Source organism: Aphelocoma coerulescens, chromosome 6, assembly GCF_041296385.1.
Source record: "Aphelocoma coerulescens isolate FSJ_1873_10779 chromosome 6, UR_Acoe_1.0, whole genome shotgun sequence".
NCBI classification, from domain to species: domain Eukaryota; kingdom Metazoa; phylum Chordata; class Aves; order Passeriformes; family Corvidae; genus Aphelocoma; species Aphelocoma coerulescens.
In genome coordinates, this window is record NC_091020.1 from 13,548,726 (window position 1) to 13,568,701 (window position 19,976).

Sequence of the window (19,976 nt, forward strand, 5' to 3'; positions counted from 1 at the left end):
TTTTGGAAGTGTGAAATCCTTAGTCCTTATGGATGAAGGGGCTTTGTCTGGATGCAGGAGTGAAACAAAGTAGTAGGAAAAGCATACCCCCACTGAGAATTCTTCAGAGTGATGTGAGTTTGTCTTTCTACAGAATGCAGGTCCTTCCTGCAATTTTTTATTTCTTCAGTTTGCTATTAGAGCATTTGCATACATTATTAGGAAATAGTTAGATTAAAAGAAGAGTCTGTGCTCATAAATTCTCATTGAAGAATTACAGTAGCAGCTGGAAGGTATAAGAGCAGGGATCCTATTGTTGTAGATGCTGTACCTATGATAGCCCTGACACTGCAGTTATTTTGGTGTGAGAACTTCAAAGCAGGGGTACTTTTGCTGAAAAGCTGGAGGGAGTTTTTACATTCTGCAATACCTTTGTGAACTGGGTTTAGAGATAAAAAGTCAATCCTTGCAATTCATTAGCATTTGATCCAATGAAATAATTTTGAATTTCTTTCTTTGAAAAGACAATGAGCAGAGAGCATTGTTTCTCTATTCTTTGTTGTTTCATTAAGTAAAAAAAGGCCTAATAAAGGTACCTCCTAAGAAGTTAACACATATGTCAGCAACTTGTTTCAGTTGTATAATTTTGCAAACTATTTCTAAAATTTCTCTTTCAGGTAAAAAATAATGAGCTGTATATTTTTAAGCCTTTACCTTTCACATCTGTGACTCGTGTCTTTGAGTCTGCTCTCGTGTCTGAGCGACACATGAGCAAAACTACATTTACAACTTAATTTTAAATGAGCAGAACTAAAATTAGGGCTGAATTAGTTGTCAGCAGTTGTTAGGAAGTGATACACCAGACTCTCTTCTCTTGTGAAGGAGATATTGTTGTGCTCTTACAATTGTCTGAGAGGACAGTAGTCACCATAGTTCAGCTCTAACATTAGGAAAGCTGAGAATTAAGAAGTCCCACAAAACCCTTTAATGTATGACTGCCCCTTAGAGGAAATTTGATGTGTAGTCCAGTTGCAGTGATTGTAATGTGCTTTGTGTTAGCCAGTGTTGTTAAAAATGAAGCCCAGTTTTCATCATTTGTTACTAAGTGAAGTCTTTAATTTCACGTACTAGACTGAAAAATTATAACATGTGAAAGCATAGAATTGTATTAAAAATAAATGTTGTCTGTAGCCTGTAGCAGAATGGTATTTCTGTGCTGCTAGATAAAGGAAAAGAGCCCCTGGGCTGTAGCAGTTTCTTGCCATCACTGGAATAAGTTGATGTGGGTGAATTTTACTCTTATTTTTGGGGGGGGGGGGGGGGGGGGGTGGTTTAAGCATGGACATTGTTCTTTATTTTAAATAACTTTTTAACCTATGACTTCTTGTCAGTATGGTAGTTTCTGAGGTCTTTGCAATTGTTACTGCAAACTTGCCTTTTAAGCTACTTGTTCCTGAGTAAGCAAGGAACCCATGCAAACTGAATTTGCAACAGAGGGCCTTTCTGCTAGCATGAGATCTGACTGGCGTTATTCTTCTTTCAACTCAGTGATGAAAACTTACATGAATTGCTTCATTTTTGAACAGGATTTTGCAAACAGAAATGTAGGGTTTTTTAAAATTAGTGCTAACTTCTTTAGTGGAGTTGTATTGTTCTTTTGAGGCATTAGCTCACTGCCAATTATTTATCTCTTCATCAGGTACGACTGGTAAAGCATCATCTCCACCACCTGTGATAGACACGAGACAAATGAGTGAGAAGCTGGAGACTATTTTATATCAGCTCCGTCAGGTGACTCGCGAGAGGGATGAGCTGCGCAAGCAACTCGCACTTTCATCTCCTGGGTCAACCTTCGATGACTGCAGGTAAACAGAAAGGAAATACAGCATTTTCATTTAGTCTTTAGTAGTGTTTTCAAGTGTCTTGACACCTGCTTGCCTGGAAAGCATTAAGGAGCTTACAGTGTCTCTATGTTGCTCGTAACCTACTTGTGTCCTGGTGATGTGGCCACATCCATGTTTCAAAGCTTCCTGTTGAAAGTCTATTCCTACTTTGTCCAGCAGTTTTTCTGTGGGACTGAGGGGAGAAGGTTTCATCTCTATGCTGAGAAAATAAAGCAAAGAAGTTGTTTAGGCTTCATGGGCTTTGTTGTGGGAAAAGAAAGAAGACAGTGGATGAAGCATTTGGTGTTTTGAAAACAAGAGAGAAGAAAGGGAAATAGCTCTGAATACTTGGCCGGAGAACAGAAATGAGGAGAGGAAAAAAATCTCAGCTATTCCTATGCTTCTGCAAGGAGGGAGAGGTTTGGATTTTGGCTGAGTGGAGTGTTTTTTAGAAGATCAGCTTCCTGGTATACATACATTGGGGAACTTGTAGCAGAAATATGTTGAGAATAAGGAATTCTCCTCCACTGAACATGCTTTTTAAGTCATTCAGCAGCCAGCAGACTTACCTAGCTCATGCTAATTTGGGGGCTGACATGTTACAAGGAAGAGAGTACTCAGAGTATGAGTTAATTGTAAATAAGGGTTTTATTGGGTAGGCAATAGAATTAGTTTATTTTGAAGGGTTAAAGATGTGCTAATGTTTAAATGTGTCTGAGTACACTGAGCACTTTTTGCCTGCACAAACCTTGGAAAAAAATCTGTCACTGAATCTGAAACAAGAGCAAAAAACAGATAGATTTTCTGGGTGGTGTTGCCATCATGTGTACCTTTTCTGAACTTTAATGTGTTGTTGTTTTTATTTGTTTTAATTAAACTTTTTGTCTGTATGAGAAAGTTAAGATTTGAACCAGTGAACTGGCATTGAGAGAATCTGGACGTTTTATTACCTCAGTAGCTTCTCATCCTAATGCTCCCTTCCTCCTTCCATGAGTTGTGAGGGCTACTTTAAGAGAATCATGTTCTGTATAACAGTCTCAAAGTGTTGTGGGGATGGGAAAGGAAGAGATTGTCAAATGTCAACGTCTTTTGCATAGCTTCCAGTTACTTAGTTGTATAGAAGGATTTCTTCTTTGAAGTTACTGGAGCTTAGGCATAGAGGATTTTATAGCTCACAATAATCTTTTGCATAATCCAGGATGCTATTAATAAAGTTCTGATGAGCTGTCCTCTAGACTGCCCCAGTTTTCTCTTTGTCAAATCAATCCTTTGCTTTCAGTGTAGGATTTGTATGTTTTATAAAACATTAATGTTTACAGCTTCAAGAACAACCCATCAAAAATAAAGCTTGTATTTGTGCAGTCCCTGGACAGTACACGTTAGATGGAGAATGCTGGTTTCCAAACAATCAGATATTTGAAGAGTGGGAAATGAATGAAGATTATTAATTGATATTCTTTTCCTTCTGTGTAAAAGCAACTACTCCTCCCATCTGCATACACATTTATGGTTTTTGAAATCTTACTGGTACTTGTTCTACTTTTTGAATTCTTCCCTCTTATAAAACTCATCTTCATCCTTCCCAGAGTCGAAGTCCAGACATGGTAAACTGTTAATGCTGAAGTGTGAAAGCTGAGAGATGATTATGTGGATGGTGACTTTTACTACCCTGGCTTTATTTTCCTGGCTGTGTATGCTGCTGTAACTATGGCTGTACCAAACACAGGTGGTGCAGAGGCAGACCTTGACACGTCACCTTGGATGCTTCACAACAGCTCACAGCACATTTGTAGTCTGGGCTGTGCTGGCTGAGTAGGTTGCAAAACTGAGCGCCGTTTTCCAAAGCAAATGTTGGCTGAGTCTAGAGCAGTGGAAGAGGAGCCACAGCAGTGGATTGTGATGTGCTGAATCAGATCAACATGTGCCATCCTGCTGGACAGGAGTAGCATTGCTCATGCTATGCTTGTGGATTGACAGTGACTGTACGTATGCATGTGTGCTGGTGATTACGCCAAGATTTGACCAAATAATTTAGCATGCTCAAGTTGCTTTTTATAGACTTAAGCCTGCTATTATTACTTACATAATTGTCATAGTAGAATAGAACCACAACACAAATAAAACCCCTGAAAAGTGTCTTTAAGAAGAGACTGTTTTATGTGTTATCTATAATTGCTGTTGGAATTACAATAATAAATGATAACACTTGGAAGTTGTTAGGTAGGCATTGCCCACAAAATTGGGCCTGTGGTTGGCATTAGCTTTTACATGAGCATCAGATACATGTAAATGTCAGTCTCACTGTGGCCTTGATTTATGGCCCGGGTAATTCCACTATAGCACAAAGGATTTTTGAAGTTCTTATATAAATATCAAAAAAACATTTGGGCCTTTGATACTAGCATTTTAAATTTTGTTAATGTTTGAACAAGAGCTTCCAAAGTAGTAACTGATACTTCTCCTTTATTGAAACTGTTATTTTCAGTATTTTCTGGGGCATTTTAGCATAAAACTGTGGTGGTCTGCTTAAATAAGAGTCAGCCACTACATGTGGTTGAATGGACTGTTGTGTTGCAACAGTTTTGACTTTTGGCTTCTGACCAATATTCCTTCTTCTCTTATTCCTATTTTTCTTGCTGAGACATAAAGCCTTGGAACGGCAGTGTGGAACATATGGCCTTGGATATCCATGTGGTTTTTATTTCATGTAGATGAAGTAGAATGCATAATGTTATTGGTGGCATTGTTGGTCCTTCCTCATTGTGTAGGTTGGCTAACTTGTGTAGTTACCTACATGGTTTCCCTATGTTTGTAGGTGGTTTCTTGGGTTTTTTAATTGGTTGGTTTGGGTTTTGGTTGGTTGGTTTTGGTTTGTTTGTTTTTTGGATTTTTTTTAGAATAATGTCAGTGTTATTTCAGCAATATATGAAATACATGTGATGGATGTTAGACTTGTAGAACAAGTTTCACCATAGCTTTCAGACTGGCCTAATAGCTTAATAGGAACATCTGTTAATAGGTCTCAGTAAGCTTAATGTTACAGCTGAGAGTTAAACTGTGCTCCAGTTAATGCTGTCATTTGAAGACTGTGGTGGACAGATGGTATCTACTTTCAATAATTTTACCCTAAGGTCTAATTTAAATCAATAACTTGAGGTTTTAGTGATTCTGTCAAGGGTGTGAACATTACAAATCGAGTTTAACTTATGCTAACTATGTCTGTATTTTAAAAGAATAACCCTTCACTAGTTGCAGTGATGTCCATAATACTGTGTGAGTAACATTCTACTTTTGGTATCCCTCGAGAATGAATTTTAAAATACCCTAAAAGGTACCCCTGTAGTTATGACTTGAACATTTGGTTACTTTACATGATTTTGGCTTTTAGTTGTTGGCGAAGTTTATTGAACAAGGAAGGGGTTTTTGTTTTGTTTTTCCCCAGAAGCACTTCTCTAGAGAAAGGAGAAAAGGAGGAATTACGATTGAAGGCCTCACTACTCAGCAAAACATATGCAACTGAGTTGCCAAAAAGTACCTTATATCATACACACACCCCCTGAAAATCTGTGAACCAGATGTGTCTGGCATTTCTTTTTTTTTTTTTTTTTTAACAACTCTAACCACTGCAGTAGTGCAAAACCATTTTCATTTTGATTCAATTGCCAGCTGCTTTTCAGTTCCAGAATCCATGTTGCTGTTTTTTGTATGAAGCAAAGAAAATTCTGATTGCTTTTCAGGCTGTGCTTACAGAGAAGCCATTTGGGGGAGTTTGAGGTTTGAGGGAGGAAGAGTGATCTGTGCAGCAATGGAGCAAATCTGATATGAGGAGAAGCAGAGTTAAATTAGAAAGCAGTTGTTTTCTTTTGGAGGCATTCGTTTTCTCTTTTGGTGGTTTGCTTGTTATTTTTTTCATTGCCTGTGGGGTTATAAGAGGCCCTGGAGATGATACACAGGACAGCTGTCAGATGCTTCATTTTGAAACTGGAAAATTCAATGGTGCAAAAATCCCGTAACTGTACAGAGGAGGAACAGTTCAATTTAGTGTCTCTTTTAGATGCTTAGTGCTACAAAGTAAGAAGACAGAATCCTGCTAATTTAGTTTCTAGCATGATATACAAATGTAATTAATTCTAATCTACAACTAAAGGTATCGTGTACAAGTACCATACATTCTAGATATAATTTATGCTAGTCAATTTCTTGACAACGTAGATAATTTTAGAAAATTTCTCTCCCAGTCATCCAAAAGAAATTTGAGTCAAAATTTTTCTTTTGACTGACTGGCTTTTATTTCGTTCAGTTTACTGAAAAATGCTTTATGGAGATTATATTGTATTGGAGATTTTTAATAACCCAAATTCTGTTCAAATAATTATCTTATGGAAATGTGAGGTATATTCTGGCATGTTTTCTCATTCATTTATAGTAGTTTAAAAGAGTATGGTAGCACATAATCAGGTGTGCAATTCAGCAGAATGACTTGGTTGAACAGGTCAAGTTCTGCCAGTACAGTGTGTGTGTGTTTGATACCCCAATGGAAGTCTTTCTCTCAAGCCTAACTGCTTTTCCTAGGGAGTTATAGACAGGGTCCTTCAGCTGCTGCCTATAGAAGCTTTGTTAAACCCAGGTCTCCATGCACGCCCAGCTGACTTTGGCAGCCTCTTCCAGCCCTACCCTCACTGCAGATCTGTGCTTTGTCACTGAGAGTTTGATGTGGTAGCACAAGAAAGTCGAGTGTCCTGTGATGGACTTGTTCTTGTATCAACTGAGGTTCTGTTCTGTGGTAGTATTGCTGCTCAGAATAAAGGGATATGCAGGCTCAGTACCATATTTGGCCATGTTAGTTACAGTTAGACAAAATCATCCCATTATGAGATATTACATCTCAATATAAAACTAACACAAGTTCAGGTCAGTGGCTTTTTATTAGCAGCTGCATCTTAATGGGAACTGGTCAGTATTTAGAATAAAGCATATTATAACCTAAATATCATCAGTTGTGTGATAGCGTTTTTTTGTTGGATAGTTATTTCCCAGGCTTTTCATTCACTTTAGTAGCCATTGTTTTACCCCATATTATTTTTCCATGCTAGACCTAGTCCGAAACCAAATCATGATTATGAAAGGCTGAAGATTCAGTGTATGAAGGCCATGTCAGACCTACAGTCTCTGCAGAACCAACACACCAAGACACTGAAAAGATGTGAAGAAGCAGCAAAAGAGGCAGATTTTTATCAGTAAGTATTAGTAAAGCTGTACAAGGTAAGAGTTTACCACTCTGTGCTAGATCAAAAAGTATTAGAACATGGTAATCAGGTAGTTTTTTAATGCTGTTTTTCTACTTAAATTGCAAGATCAATGCTTGCATCAGATAAAACATTTCTGGCCCATTTGAAATGATCAAGTATGGACTGCTTGTTTTACCTTTAGGAATTTGAGATAGAAATCCCCAATGTCTTCATGGGATCAAAAAACAGAGCCTGATTACTGATTTGAAGTTGCAATCCAATAGTTCTACTGTCAGGCTAGAGAGCAGAATATAATCTAAGAGAATGGAATTCCTTACTCTGTTTTAATAGATTGTGATAGCTCTCTTGACAATTTGTGGAAGTTTTAACACAGGTTAAATTCAAATGTTATTTTCTTCTGCAGTAGTTGTTAAAACCCCGTGCTCTTTAAAAAAAAAAAAAGTTGACATTTTAAAGAGTTTATCATTGTCACTGAAATCTGAATGACAGCAGATTAATAACCTACATGTAAAGATTACGTGTGCTTAATTATGGGAATATAATTTTTGAAAAGGCTTTTTTTTAACAGGTGTTCTAATTTTAAGGTAACTTTTTTTAATGCTTTGATCATTCTGTGGAGGAAATGTTGGTATTTCACTTCATATGGAAGAAATAAAGTGTATCTTAGAATGCAAATTTTTTATATATAAATGCCTGTTTAAACATTTACCAGCAAGTGTGAGAGTTCAGTTAGAATAGTTCTGTTTCAACCACAGAAATACTTGTCAGTATCCAAAAGCCACTTTTTTGATCTGCAGTGGTAAAATACATTCAGTTGACTTATCTGCTCTTTTTCAGCATTGGTTTAGTCTAATTTTAGACTTGTACCTTGAATTTTAATCTGAATGATAGCCTCCTCATGCGGCTTTCAGTTGTTCAAGTGAGAGTGTATTTCTTCCAATAGTTATGGCTGGCATAATGAAGTGAGGAGGAACTTTTTATCTTGAGTGTAGTTGAAACATACATAGTGTGTTTTTATTGGCTGTGCAGTTTTTCTGATAGTTTGGGGATTTCATTTGTTTTTAAAACAGTAGCACACAAGGAGATTTTTGTTGTTTTCATCTGTGTTTTGTTTAGCTGATGCTCAGCTGAGAAGCTTGAGAGAAAGTGGAAATGATTGGTGGGACAATTCCTGTTATCTCAAGAATCATCATATTATGCTATTTGTCTGCCTGCTTTTAATGGCTATGAAGTGGCATTGACAGGTGGCATAAATCCATCATCCCTTCTGATGAGGTTTAAGACTGCTGTGTACTTTCATCTGATTGCATACTTATGTCCCTGTTTGTTTCTGGTTTTGTTTTTTTCCTGGTGCTTGGAATACACAAATATGCAGAATTGAGTCAGTTTGACCTGCTTCCTTGGTAGGAAACTCATGTTTGACATTAGTTACTCCAGGACTTTGTCCTTGCAAGTTGGCCTCTAAGAGTATTTTTTTGTGTGCCGTGACAGCACATTGCACAGTCGGCTGCTGAGCGACCAGTCCCAGCTGAAGGAGGACATGGACACCCTGAAGAGGAAAAACACGCAGTTGGTGCGGGAGCACAATCACCTGCAGCAGTCGTGTGAGGAGATGAAGAGACTTCATGATGAGGACCAGAAGGAGATAACAGACCTGCGCAGCCAGCAGCAGCAGGTGAGCTACGGCCTGCAGTGTCTGTGCTGCAAGAGATCGTGAATTCTTCCTCTCATAAAGAAATCTGAATGTGCAGCACTGCTGCTGCCTTTAGTGTCTTACTGGTTCTGAAACAGCCTCCTGGCCTGGTACAGTATTAGGGGAGACAATGACATCTTGATTACTAATTGATTTTCTTTGTCTAGCTGGAAAAAAAGAATAAGGAGTGTTTAAGTGCAGAGATGAAAAGATGTACATGAAGATTGTGTATGCATGATATTTTTTAAAGTGGGTAGAGAGGCATCAAAAATTAAAGTTACAAAGTGATTAAAAAGATGACTGTTTTCTTAGGGTACTTTATGGGATAGGGCTTACTTTAAACTTGCATGCTATGTTTATTTGTTTTTTGGAAAGAATCACAAAAGGTTGATTAATGTTTTTGAACTTGAAACAAAAAGAGACAACATTTTCAGGACTGGCACAGTTGGACATTCCAGAACTTTATATCACAGACTGTTTCCAGGCCAGTGTTGTTGAAATATTCTGAAAATTTAAAAAAGATTAATACTAAGGAGCAACTGATTGTATCAGGTCCACTGTTCACCTACCAAAAAGTCTGTTCATTTAGTTAGAATTGTTATGGTAACATGTGCAATGGTTAAACAGAATATCTCAATTCACTGTGTGTAGGCTGATTCACAGGGCAAACTTGCAAGTCAAACATTAGGCTTCAGAAGCAAAATCTAAGCAAGCCAAAATAATTATTTGCTAGGGTAGGAGGGGCAAAGGTCAAAGCAAGCTGGATGTGCTGAATGGTACTTTAGGAGGTGCTTGAAGGTAGTGCAAAGATGAATCAAGATTTGTTCTTCCTTTTTTGTCCATTTCTCTAAAGCTATCTTGCAAATTCTGCTGTGAAACTGTTTGATGGCTTTGTTCAGAAGATGGCAGAAATGGTTTGCTGTGTCAACCTGGGCAAATAGCTTAATTCATCTGTGCCTCAGTTTCCCAGTCAGCAAAGCAGGGATGCAGAACCTCTGAGAGAAGGCTGTTCTATTTTGCTGAAGTTTGAAATTATTTGGAAGCACAGAAGGAGGCTGATGTATCCTTGTCGGGATTGATTTTAAGAAATCCAATCTCATGTCAACATCATGATTAAACCTTTAAAGAAAACTATGTATGAAACCTAGTGGGAAAATTGTGTAACTCCATTTCTCAGCCTGTCAGAGTGAATCATGGTATCTTGAAGGGGTGCCAGAAGTCTTATCTTGTCCCTGTAATTTCTCGTATGAATTAGTCTAACTCTTTGTTGATCCCTCTGACGTGTTCTGTTGTCAGGCCATAACAAAATACATCTTGGTGGCCTCAGAGAGCAAAAGCTTTTGATCAAATTACTCTTTGTGTGAGATTGTCATGGATTTGCTGTGTAGCAGCTGACCAGCTTAAGTTTCTGCAGCTCACATATGGAGTTTCATGTTGCCACGACTGTGTTTCTTGGGCCAGCTGGGACTATTTACTTTCTTTCAGACTAGGATTTTAAACAGGAGACATTTATTGCACTGGTGGGTCCATCTTCCTCTATCAAATCTCTTAGGAAGTTTATGCTGAATTCATCCAATTTCTTCTATATTAGTCCTTTTTGATAATTATTTAGTGTGTTTTCAACATCAGTACATTCCATATATGCTTTAGACAGTGAGAAGTGGTTTGTTTCTGTTTGGATTCTTAAATAATTTGTTCTCAAACCTGTTCTTAAACTCCTTTGGGAAGTAGTCTTCAGAAATACGGCTTTCTGGAGTGGGTTCAAATCTATGTATTTAAATTTTGTGTATGCCTGCATTTTACCCCGTGTTTAGCTTATCTGAAATGGTTCACTGAAGCATGCTGGCTAATTATGTGTCCAGCTCTGTGTGGGTTATGCTGCTGTATCCCTTGAGGATTGGGATGTGAGTGGAAATAGCCCAAGTGCAGTCTCGTTCCAGGGCCACTTTTATATATCTTGGTTAGTTAAAGGAGACCAATGTCAGACTGAAGAACTTTAGTCTCTGTTATCTTGCCTGTGTAGTAAAATGGTTTGTTAACAATGACAGTTGTTGGCCTCTACCTCTGGGCAATGAAGAGTGGGCAGCCTCTTGCTGTCCCCTTCCCTTCTGGTCTGCAGGCATCCAGGTTCTTCCATGTTCAGGAACTGGTCCTTACTCTGAATATAAAACACAAAAGAAGATGAGGAGCCAATTTATGCAGGATAGCTGCTGTGTGTAGGGTTTCAAATTTTTATAGAGCTCGTGTTTTCTGTCGTTTTTCCTTCTATTTATTTATACTTTTTATTTTCAGATAGTTAGGAGCATACCTTTGTCGGCTAATGTTAGTATTATATAATTCCTGGCACCTCTCTATGTAGAGCATTCCTCTTTCTTCCCACTGCTCCATCAGGGCCAGATTTCAATTTAAAAGACAAAATCAGAAAAAAGGAGCATAGAATGAAAAAAAAAAGGGGGGGGGGGGAAGGCTTTAGGCTTTATTTCAGGCATATTTTTTGCCTTTAGAGAATGAACAAGGACTAGATTTGCTGACACTCATTAGGGCTTTCTTAGGTTGTTGCTGGTCATGTATCGTCAGTGTTGCGATTTACAGCAAGGTTCCTACGTTGATGTAAATTAATTTAAAAGTAGGATTCAGGTCAGGCTTTATTCATGTTTAAATGGATATTTCTTTTCCTGTTCATATTTTATGTATGGTTTTTGAAACACAAACCTCTGTGGGAAGTTCTCAGATGAAATATTGTATGAATATTAAAATAATATGCCTGAGTGTACAACATATTTTGGCTAGATTTTATTCTCATTAAATTTTTAATTATTTAATTCATTCTTAGAGGATACAGGCAACCTATCAGGAATGCCACCTCGTGGACATCTCCTAAATTACCACTATCATCTTGGTCATCAAATAGTGATTACCTCTTTTTAAAACTACAAGTGCTTGAAAAACAGCATGGTTTTAGTAGGTGTTCATAACAATTGCCATTAGAGAGAGATTTTCATACACTGGTGCACTTGTGATAAAGCAGACAGAAAGCAGATGTAATACTGCTTAGAGTAACAATGGCACTTAGAAGAGATTCAGTCTTTCCTTAGTCATTAAAAAGAATGATTGCTAAAATTGGTTAATATATTTTTGTTCTAATTTTGTTTATTATGTATATCTTTTAAATCAAATTTCTTGAACTGATTCATCGTAAAGGTTATTGATAGAGTTTCTGGCATTTTTTTAAGGTTATGAAGCAAAATGGATCATCAGAGATATTAAACAAACTTTACGATACAGCAATGGACAAGCTGGAGGGTGTGAAGAAGGACTATGATGCTCTGAGGAAACGGTACAATGAGAAGATTGCGAGTCACAACACGGATCTGAGCCGCCTGGAGCAGGCTGAGGAGGAGAACAGACGTCTTCAGAAACAGATCGACATGCTAATGAAGCAAAGGGACACAGCAATTCATTTCCAGCAGCAATATTCATCCTCTCTTAGGAGGTATAATCAAGCTTTGATACCTTTGAGGTATCAATTCCAATGTAGCATCTTATTTTCATTGTGGTAGAATCACAAATACCTTTCTAATCTTTTTTTCTAAAATTTTCCTGTAGCGTATGTAATCTTGGTGTGATGAGTAAGCATGTGTATTTATATAAGAATTTCTGAAAGGTTCTAGAATGCATAATGGGGATGTTAATTTGGAGAAATGGTGCATTTTCTTAAGAAAAGGGTTTCCCAGTTATGGTTTTGGAATTGTGTGAGGAATTTTAACCATTGTTTAGCTTGTATGAGAAAGGGATACTCTCCTTTTCAACCTATGTTTATTTTTAGTTGTAGATAGAGGAGTCAAATATAACCAGAATTTTGTTTAAGCTCTGACTTTTTTCCAAACAAACTCTTTAATGCATGGTGAGCCTATATATATATATATATCCTTATTTAAATATAAAAGCAAATCTGTAAGGGAATATAATTTCTAAAGGTGTTTTGCAGATGAAGATAATCTCAAGCCTAAATTAACTTTTCATGGTATTAGATTTGCAGACTGGGGGGCGGACTGTGAGACAGGGTTTAGGGCTGGCAGCAGAGCTCTCTGGCTGCAGGGGTTTGGGAGTCTTGCTTCACTGAGAAGGTGCTGCTACGAGCAGTGCACGTGTTAAAAAAGGAGGACACAGATGCTGTTATACCACACTTATCCACCCTCTCTGCTTCTTGATACCAAGCCTACACAGTCGACCATATGGGGTAGGAAGGGCATCAGCATATACAAGGACTGCTGCAAAGAGCATCCATGGGTATGTTAAGAATGTTTTCACTGACTGTTAGGGGTGATACACAACTCCTACAGACCAAAGCCAAAAAATGGTTTTTTCCATGTCCGTAAATGGTTCCTCATAATTGTTATGGTTCAGTCCTTAAAGAGGTTCTCTAATATTCCTTAGGTTCACTAATGTTCCTAAAGCAGTGGTTATTTTTTGCAGCACAGAGAATACACTTTCTAAGAAATCTCTGGTTGTTTTACCAGTGGATACATTTGGTTACCCAGCCAAATCCTTAATGAATGAAATGAGTAACAACTGTCTTACTGGTGTTTCCACTTGTTTTTAGGTTTGAATCAGTACAGCAGGAACTAAGCAACACCACAGCACAAAACAAAGAGTTGCAGAGAGAGATGGAGCGATTACAGTCAGAGGTGACAAGGTTCAAAACAATGCAGCTGAAAGCAGCCAAGGATGCAGAAAAATACAAGGAAGAAAGGGATTCTGTTTTCAATGAGTACCGCCTAATAATGAGTGAGAGAGATCAAGTAATCAAAGAGGTAGATAAACTTCAGACAGAACTGGAGCTTGCAGAGTCCAAGCTGAAGAACACCTCTTCTGAGAAACGAGTGGCCAGTGAAGAGATGGAAGCTTTGAGACAGGTACTAACCTATTGTTTTAATGGGGAAGGGAAATGAGTATATGCTGTTGATGCTGGAATCAGGAATGTATGACTGATGAATGGAAAATAGGAATCCACTGCAAAGAGGAAGTTGTTTCCTGATGTTTTCCTATAGCAGTCTTTTTTACAATCAATTTATCAAGCTTCCATATTTGAACAGAGTACCTGCCAGCTGAAATTTGCTATTCACTTGACTTAATTCTGTTCTGCATATTATAAATCCTTTCCTTTATTGTGTTAGTTGTTTATACCTTCTTAAGTAATGCTCTCTATAATAATATAGCTCTAAATACTCATTATTTTAAACTTTTAACCTCTACAGGAACCACTGGATACTATCTGCTGTGGCTTAAGACGGTACATGATCAAGTCATCTCAAATACTTATGCAAAGCCTGTGCTGACATGCATGTTCTTACTCATTTGCCCTTCTACTGCTTATAAGTTAAAGAGGATACTTTGAAGATTTTTTTGTTTAGAATTCAGGCATGCCTTAAAGTGTATGAAACCAGAACTTTCTATTTTTCAGCAATATGTTCTTGAAATGCTTATATTACAGCCATGTCAGAATGAAGCTGTTATGATTTCCAGAACACAATTTGCTGCTCAGTTTCATTTCCGCTGACATGCATTCACTTGACTATTTGGTTTACAAATACTTAATTTAGCATGAAATAGATACAAGCAAATGAATTCCATTGCCTATGAATCTCATTTTACTCTTTTCACAGCATTACATCTCAACAACATATTCTTACAAAAAATTAAGGTGTGGAGCTTTCTTTTAAACAAATAACACCATTTTTTGAGGAATAATGTGGATTGTGACGTGACATCAGAGCTTCTAAACATGACTAAATTCTGATTTTAAGAAGCCATATTTTTCAGCTCTGCATATTTGTCAGCTCAGTAATTCAGCTCTACAGTGACTGAAGTTTTAATAGGTTTTATACCTCTTCTACTTTCATCAAAACATTTAAGCCAATCAAAATGTCTGTCGATTTCAGTGGTAGGGTAGGCATCAGGGTAGGTTACTCATGGAAATAGCCACAATTAGTCATTCTGCTTCAATTTGTTCTATCTGTCATTGTAGCACTGTGAGTAATTTTCCAAAGTGCCTTAAGGGGCAGGGAATTAAAATTTTAAATACATGGGTATTGACTTAAAGGGGGTGTTTGAACAAGAATCAGCAAGAGCCTAGGACTGGTGAGTGTGGTGCTGGCAAGGTGGATCCATTGCATTTTTCTTCACCTTCAGAGCTGGCCCTTCAGTGAGCTTCTGTAATGTTCTGAAAGTTGTAAAATAACTGCACTTTGAGTTGTCTTTTTGTTCCCATTTTTCTTTCCTGTAGCTAACACTCTTCTTCTTGTAAAGAGGTATGTTCTTGCGTCGCTAGTACTGGCTTGCTGCAGCTGTGTTCAATGCATAAAGGATTTTCTAGTTCTGTCAAGGAAAATGTTTGAAACATTGAAAAAATGTATCAATGAATTATCAATTCACTTGAAATAGTATCCTGAAATATGTCCCCTGTAAGTGGGATTATCCTCTCCGTGTATAGTTGTTCTGGTGCTCTCTGAAAAGGCAACTTAATGCTTTTCACTTTTCTTGTGATCTATGATACCTTTAAGTGCCCTGTTTTGTAGTGCTAATTGATTGTTTGAAACAGCACTGAACCCATTTAGGTAATTCTAAATGTAGTTTCTTCCCTGAAGCTTGTGTTTGCTAGTGTGCCTTTGGTGCCCCTGAAAAATTGTAGAACAACTGAAATGGAGAAGAGGTTGATTTTTTAAGGCATTGTGTCTGAGCAGCTACTGATGAGGTCAGACAGTTAATTTCCAAGTTAGACATGTAAGCTTTTATTAGTCACACATGCCCAAACTTATTGGTTCCTTAGACATCTGACATGTACTAATTTTCTGGTATTAATAAATGATAGAAGAAATCTCATGATTTTTGCACTAATGGACAGTTTTGGATTAAGTTCTTATGAACTCAGCTACTCAAAGCCAGGGATTGAATGTTATAGATTTCCCCCTCTCCTTTCTCCAATGGTGGTTTTTTGTTTGGCATAATCTTTTGCTCTGGCAAGTACTTAGAATGTTATGTTTCATCTCAGTGATAGTCGGTTTTCCCCTCTGTTTAACAGATCTGTTATATTTTGTCCTTATGTTATATTCAGATGTGGAACTTCCTTAAAACATAAAAATAATTCACAAATTCAGAATCATTCAACTCAAACTGCTCTACTGTTTTCAAACAGAAGCTGTTCTAGTCAGTGCCAAATGGCACATTTCCCTGTGCTGTCATGTTGTAATTCTGTGCAAATGTCACAGGAAAAAGACAGAGGTGAAATTTTACCACTGGCCACTGGAGGCAATGGCTGCTCTTATTCGGATGGTTTATATTGAGCATGCTGAATTAAACTGTGGTAGTGTGTAATTTTTCCAATCACTTAAAAAACCTGTAAATTCTTGTTTAGTGAAGGTCTTACTGAGAACTTTCCCCTCTGCCTTCCTTGTAACTTTCAGCTGCTTGTGGGAAAAGGCTTAATATTTTTGTGTAAGTTTTATACACACATTTGAATGCAAGTTTTATACAAACTATAGTTAAACTGTGCAAAAGGCTGTTTCCAGTACTAAAACTTGTCTGCACCAACAGACAGTTCAGGGATTTTTCTCTCTTCAGAGATACTGAGCAAGGAAGGTCTTACTGGTGTTGAAAGCACTTGGGTGTTCTGGTAATTGAGATTCACTGACAGAGTCATTAAATTCTAGTGCTTGTCTGCTATTGTACAGCAAAAATGGCTCTCTTAATGTCATTGTTAATAGTCTGACTAGTCTTAATTAGATGCATATCTCAAAAACGATTCTATTAGTACAGCAAAATGCAATTATCATCTGTGTTTTAAATATTCAATTTTATTCTTTGCAAACTGTAGAGGTAGAATCAGTTTATGGCATGGTGTCTTTCTATCCCTAAGCACTTGAACCCTTTCTTCATTTTGCTTTTGAGATGTCAGCTGTCTCTGAGTTTTTTGCGATCAAAACATCAGTAGTTTCCAGCTAGGAGAGCCTGTGTGTAGGAGGACTTCTTTGTAGCCATTGACTGAATGCTTCTAGAGAGCTGAGCCTTCTGAAAATTTAGTGGCATGAAATTGGATCATTTCAATGACCCATTCTTTTAATGGGAAGCCTAATTTAAATAATTTTAGAAGGGCAGATTCTGTTTTAGAACACAACTATATTTGCCTTATCTTTTTTATTACAATGCAGTTGAATTCCACACTTAAGATGTATTGTCATTCTGCTTTATAGAATATTGTAGTTTTATCTTCAAACATTCCGTAGCACATTGGTATCTTAATGGCATATAACTTATGTTCCTTTAAAACTTACGGAGAAGCTGTAAGGTGCTTATGTAGCTGGGTTGTCTAAGTTATTTCAGTCCTGTGAAATTGAGGCAGTTGTTTAAAAATATTTGTAATATATTCTTACCCTTCTCCGTATTTAACAACTTTTTTTTTTTAAAACACCAAGTCTGTCTGGTTAATAACACTTTCTCGTTTAGGTTCCTCAAAGCTATGAGCGCTCCCAGAATCTTGCTTACTTTTGACAAAGCACTGTGCTCATGTGATGGTGTGATATTTTTAATATCACATTTAATATTCTTTGCTAGTACTTACTTGTATGTAATGTGATCTGCTCCCATTTTTCAGAAAATTAGTGGTAAACTCTCTAGGCTTTTAAGGTGTCATGACATGTAACCAATTGGAAAGATGAACTATTTCCTTCTGAACCTAACCTGCTGCAAACAACCGATCTTGTTTTAGGAACTAAACTCTGCTCTAGTGGAAAGAGATCGAGCGATTTGTGAGAGGAATGAGTTACTGGAAAAATACTGTCATGAAGTGAAGGACAAGGCTGAGGCCCAGAAGGAGCTCGATCAAGCTTGCAAGGATATAGAGACAGTGAAAGAAGAAAGAGATGTTGCCAGGAAAGAGAGAACTGAAGCTATCATCCAGAGAGACCATCTCCTAAGGGAATATTATCAAGCCCGTCAGGTATTGCAAGTCTTCACTGATGCCTTTTTTTCTTTTTTAGCTTAGTTAGGTCAGTAACTTGCAAGAGATTAAAGGTCTGGGCACATTGGGAGTCTTCCCTCTTTTCCTCAAGTCACTCTAAAATACATACATGTGCACGTATGTTCTTCCAGACACACCAACAGAAATCCTTGTTTGGAGGAAATACAGTTGTGCTTCATATTAAGTTTCTGTTTGTAAATATAAATAGAAAAAGTTTACATTTTAACCAAATAGTAAGTCAAGATTGATTAGTTTCATTTATGTTCTTGAGATTAACCACATGCAGTTGTTTGCAAGCCCACAGCTTGTTGTGGGCTGTACTGTTGTAGTTGGCTTGTGTTATTGTGCTGCAAGCTTGGAGTTTTCTCTGTGTGTTTGTCTTACTGTTGTCACCATCTTTCTTGTTAAAAATAGAGAATTTGAGGGACAAGTTAACTTAAGAATAAAGTAATTATTATCTAAAAGAAGAAGCATTAAATAAAAAACTTTCTTTCAATTCCATTGCTCTTTAATTTCATTGCTTTGATTCCAAGGGGACCTGAATCCCAAGTCTTGGGATTGTTGTCCCAGGGTAAATAACTGGTGTTAATGCAGGAAATATGTGTTGTAACTGCATACGGTAGTGTGTCTGATTTCCAAGTATACTTGTAAGTTTTTTTCTGTCTGCTGAGCAGAACAAGTTTGAAATATAGAATGTCATCTCTGAAAAATGAAACATTCACTGATGTTATTTTGAAGTGAGGATACTTATTTATGTAGTTGTACAAATCTGTGTGCTACTGGATGAAATGCATTACAACAGGTTTTATCTTTCCTCCCACCCCCCCAGGGTTGCTGTTAAAATAAATGAATATTTTTCATGAAAATGTAAGAATTTACATTTCAATTTCAATTTTCATGAAAATGTAAGAATCAGGCAACATACATATAGTAAAAGCTGTTTGTGCATAAGTATCTAAAGATTGTGCCTAAAATACTTCTCTGTGTTTCTTAATTCCTAGATACAGGATTCTGCTACCCTAGACATAGAAAGAGCAAACAAAGAAATCGAAATGCTTCGGAAACAATATGAGGCAATGTCACAAGAACTAAAGGAAGCTGTCCAGGAAGCAGAAGTAGCCAAGTGTAGGAGGGATTGGGCCTTTCAAGAGCGGGATAAGATTGTTGCAGAACGGGAAAGTATAAGGTAAAGAACTGCTCGGTGATACATGAGTGATCTCTGTAACACCTCGTGTGCGGTTGGTGCAGTTCTAGGATGGCTGGATTTGCTAGCACTTCCTCTGCATGAGCTGTCGTGTGGTGATTTTTTTTTAAATGTTGAGGGCACCTTACAGGATCTTTGTCATTTTCTGTGCTTTCATAACCAAAATGTCTCTAGTAAATACCCTTGAGTCTTAACAGCGCTGCTGCATAGGAGCAGCCAATCGTGCATTCTTTTAGGCGTGCTATACTAATAATCCTGCTGTAGCTCTAGTCCTGCAGATAATTCTTCACCTGTGGGGACATGCACAAAAAGTATCCAACATATTTGCTACTAAATGTATCTAAGGAACTAAGGGAAAATACTTAAATAAGGGTTTTTTCTACTAGTTTAAAGAAGATAAGTAGAAACAAGGTTCTGAAAGGGATGAAGAATTAAGTCCCAGCATATGTAATTTTTTTCTTCCTTATCCTTTTTTATTTTGCAGATAGATACCTTTCGAAACTGCTCTTTGAAATTTTACATTAACTATACAATGTGGTAAAACCAGTTTACTTTAATAGGATTTTAAGTAACTAGATTGAAACTTTTTTCTTTTGAAGAACTTTGTGTGACAACTTAAGGAGGGAGAGAGACCGGGCTGTGAGTGACTTGGCTGAAGCTCTTCGCAATCTGGATGACATGAGAAAGCAGAAAAATGATGCCATTCGTGAACTGAAGGAACTGAAGTATGTTAGAGAAATGATCAAACTACACGAAAGTTTGTGATAAAAACTTTGTTTTGTTAGCTGTGTTCTTAAGTGAACCATATGTTGTTACAGCTGTGGGCAGCAGGCATTCATGTTATCGTGCATGGAAGCATTGCCTTTATTTATAGTTATCATGGAAATTATTATGCTGGACCCTATTAATTTTATCTTATTAATGAGACTCATAGTGTAAGCTTTGTGCTGTG

The 19,976-nt window shown here is 37.3% G+C and overlaps 1 protein-coding gene across 5 annotated transcripts in view; it reads left to right on the top strand.

Annotated features, from left to right (window-relative positions):
• The window catches only part of DLG5 (discs large MAGUK scaffold protein 5), a 98,263-nt gene that overhangs the window by 47,277 nt on the left and 31,010 nt on the right, over positions 1-19,976 (top strand). For all 5 annotated transcript variants that reach the window (XM_069019287.1, XM_069019282.1, XM_069019286.1 and 2 more), the window contains exons 3-10: positions 1,679-1,844; positions 6,956-7,099; positions 8,603-8,786; positions 12,038-12,297; positions 13,408-13,720; positions 17,569-17,799; positions 18,822-19,006; positions 19,624-19,749. In XM_069019287.1, coding sequence (XP_068875388.1) covers positions 1,679-1,844; positions 6,956-7,099; positions 8,603-8,786; positions 12,038-12,297; positions 13,408-13,720; positions 17,569-17,799; positions 18,822-19,006; positions 19,624-19,749 — 1,609 coding nt within the window. The remainder of the gene's footprint in view (positions 1-1,678; positions 1,845-6,955; positions 7,100-8,602; positions 8,787-12,037; positions 12,298-13,407; positions 13,721-17,568; positions 17,800-18,821; positions 19,007-19,623; positions 19,750-19,976) is intronic.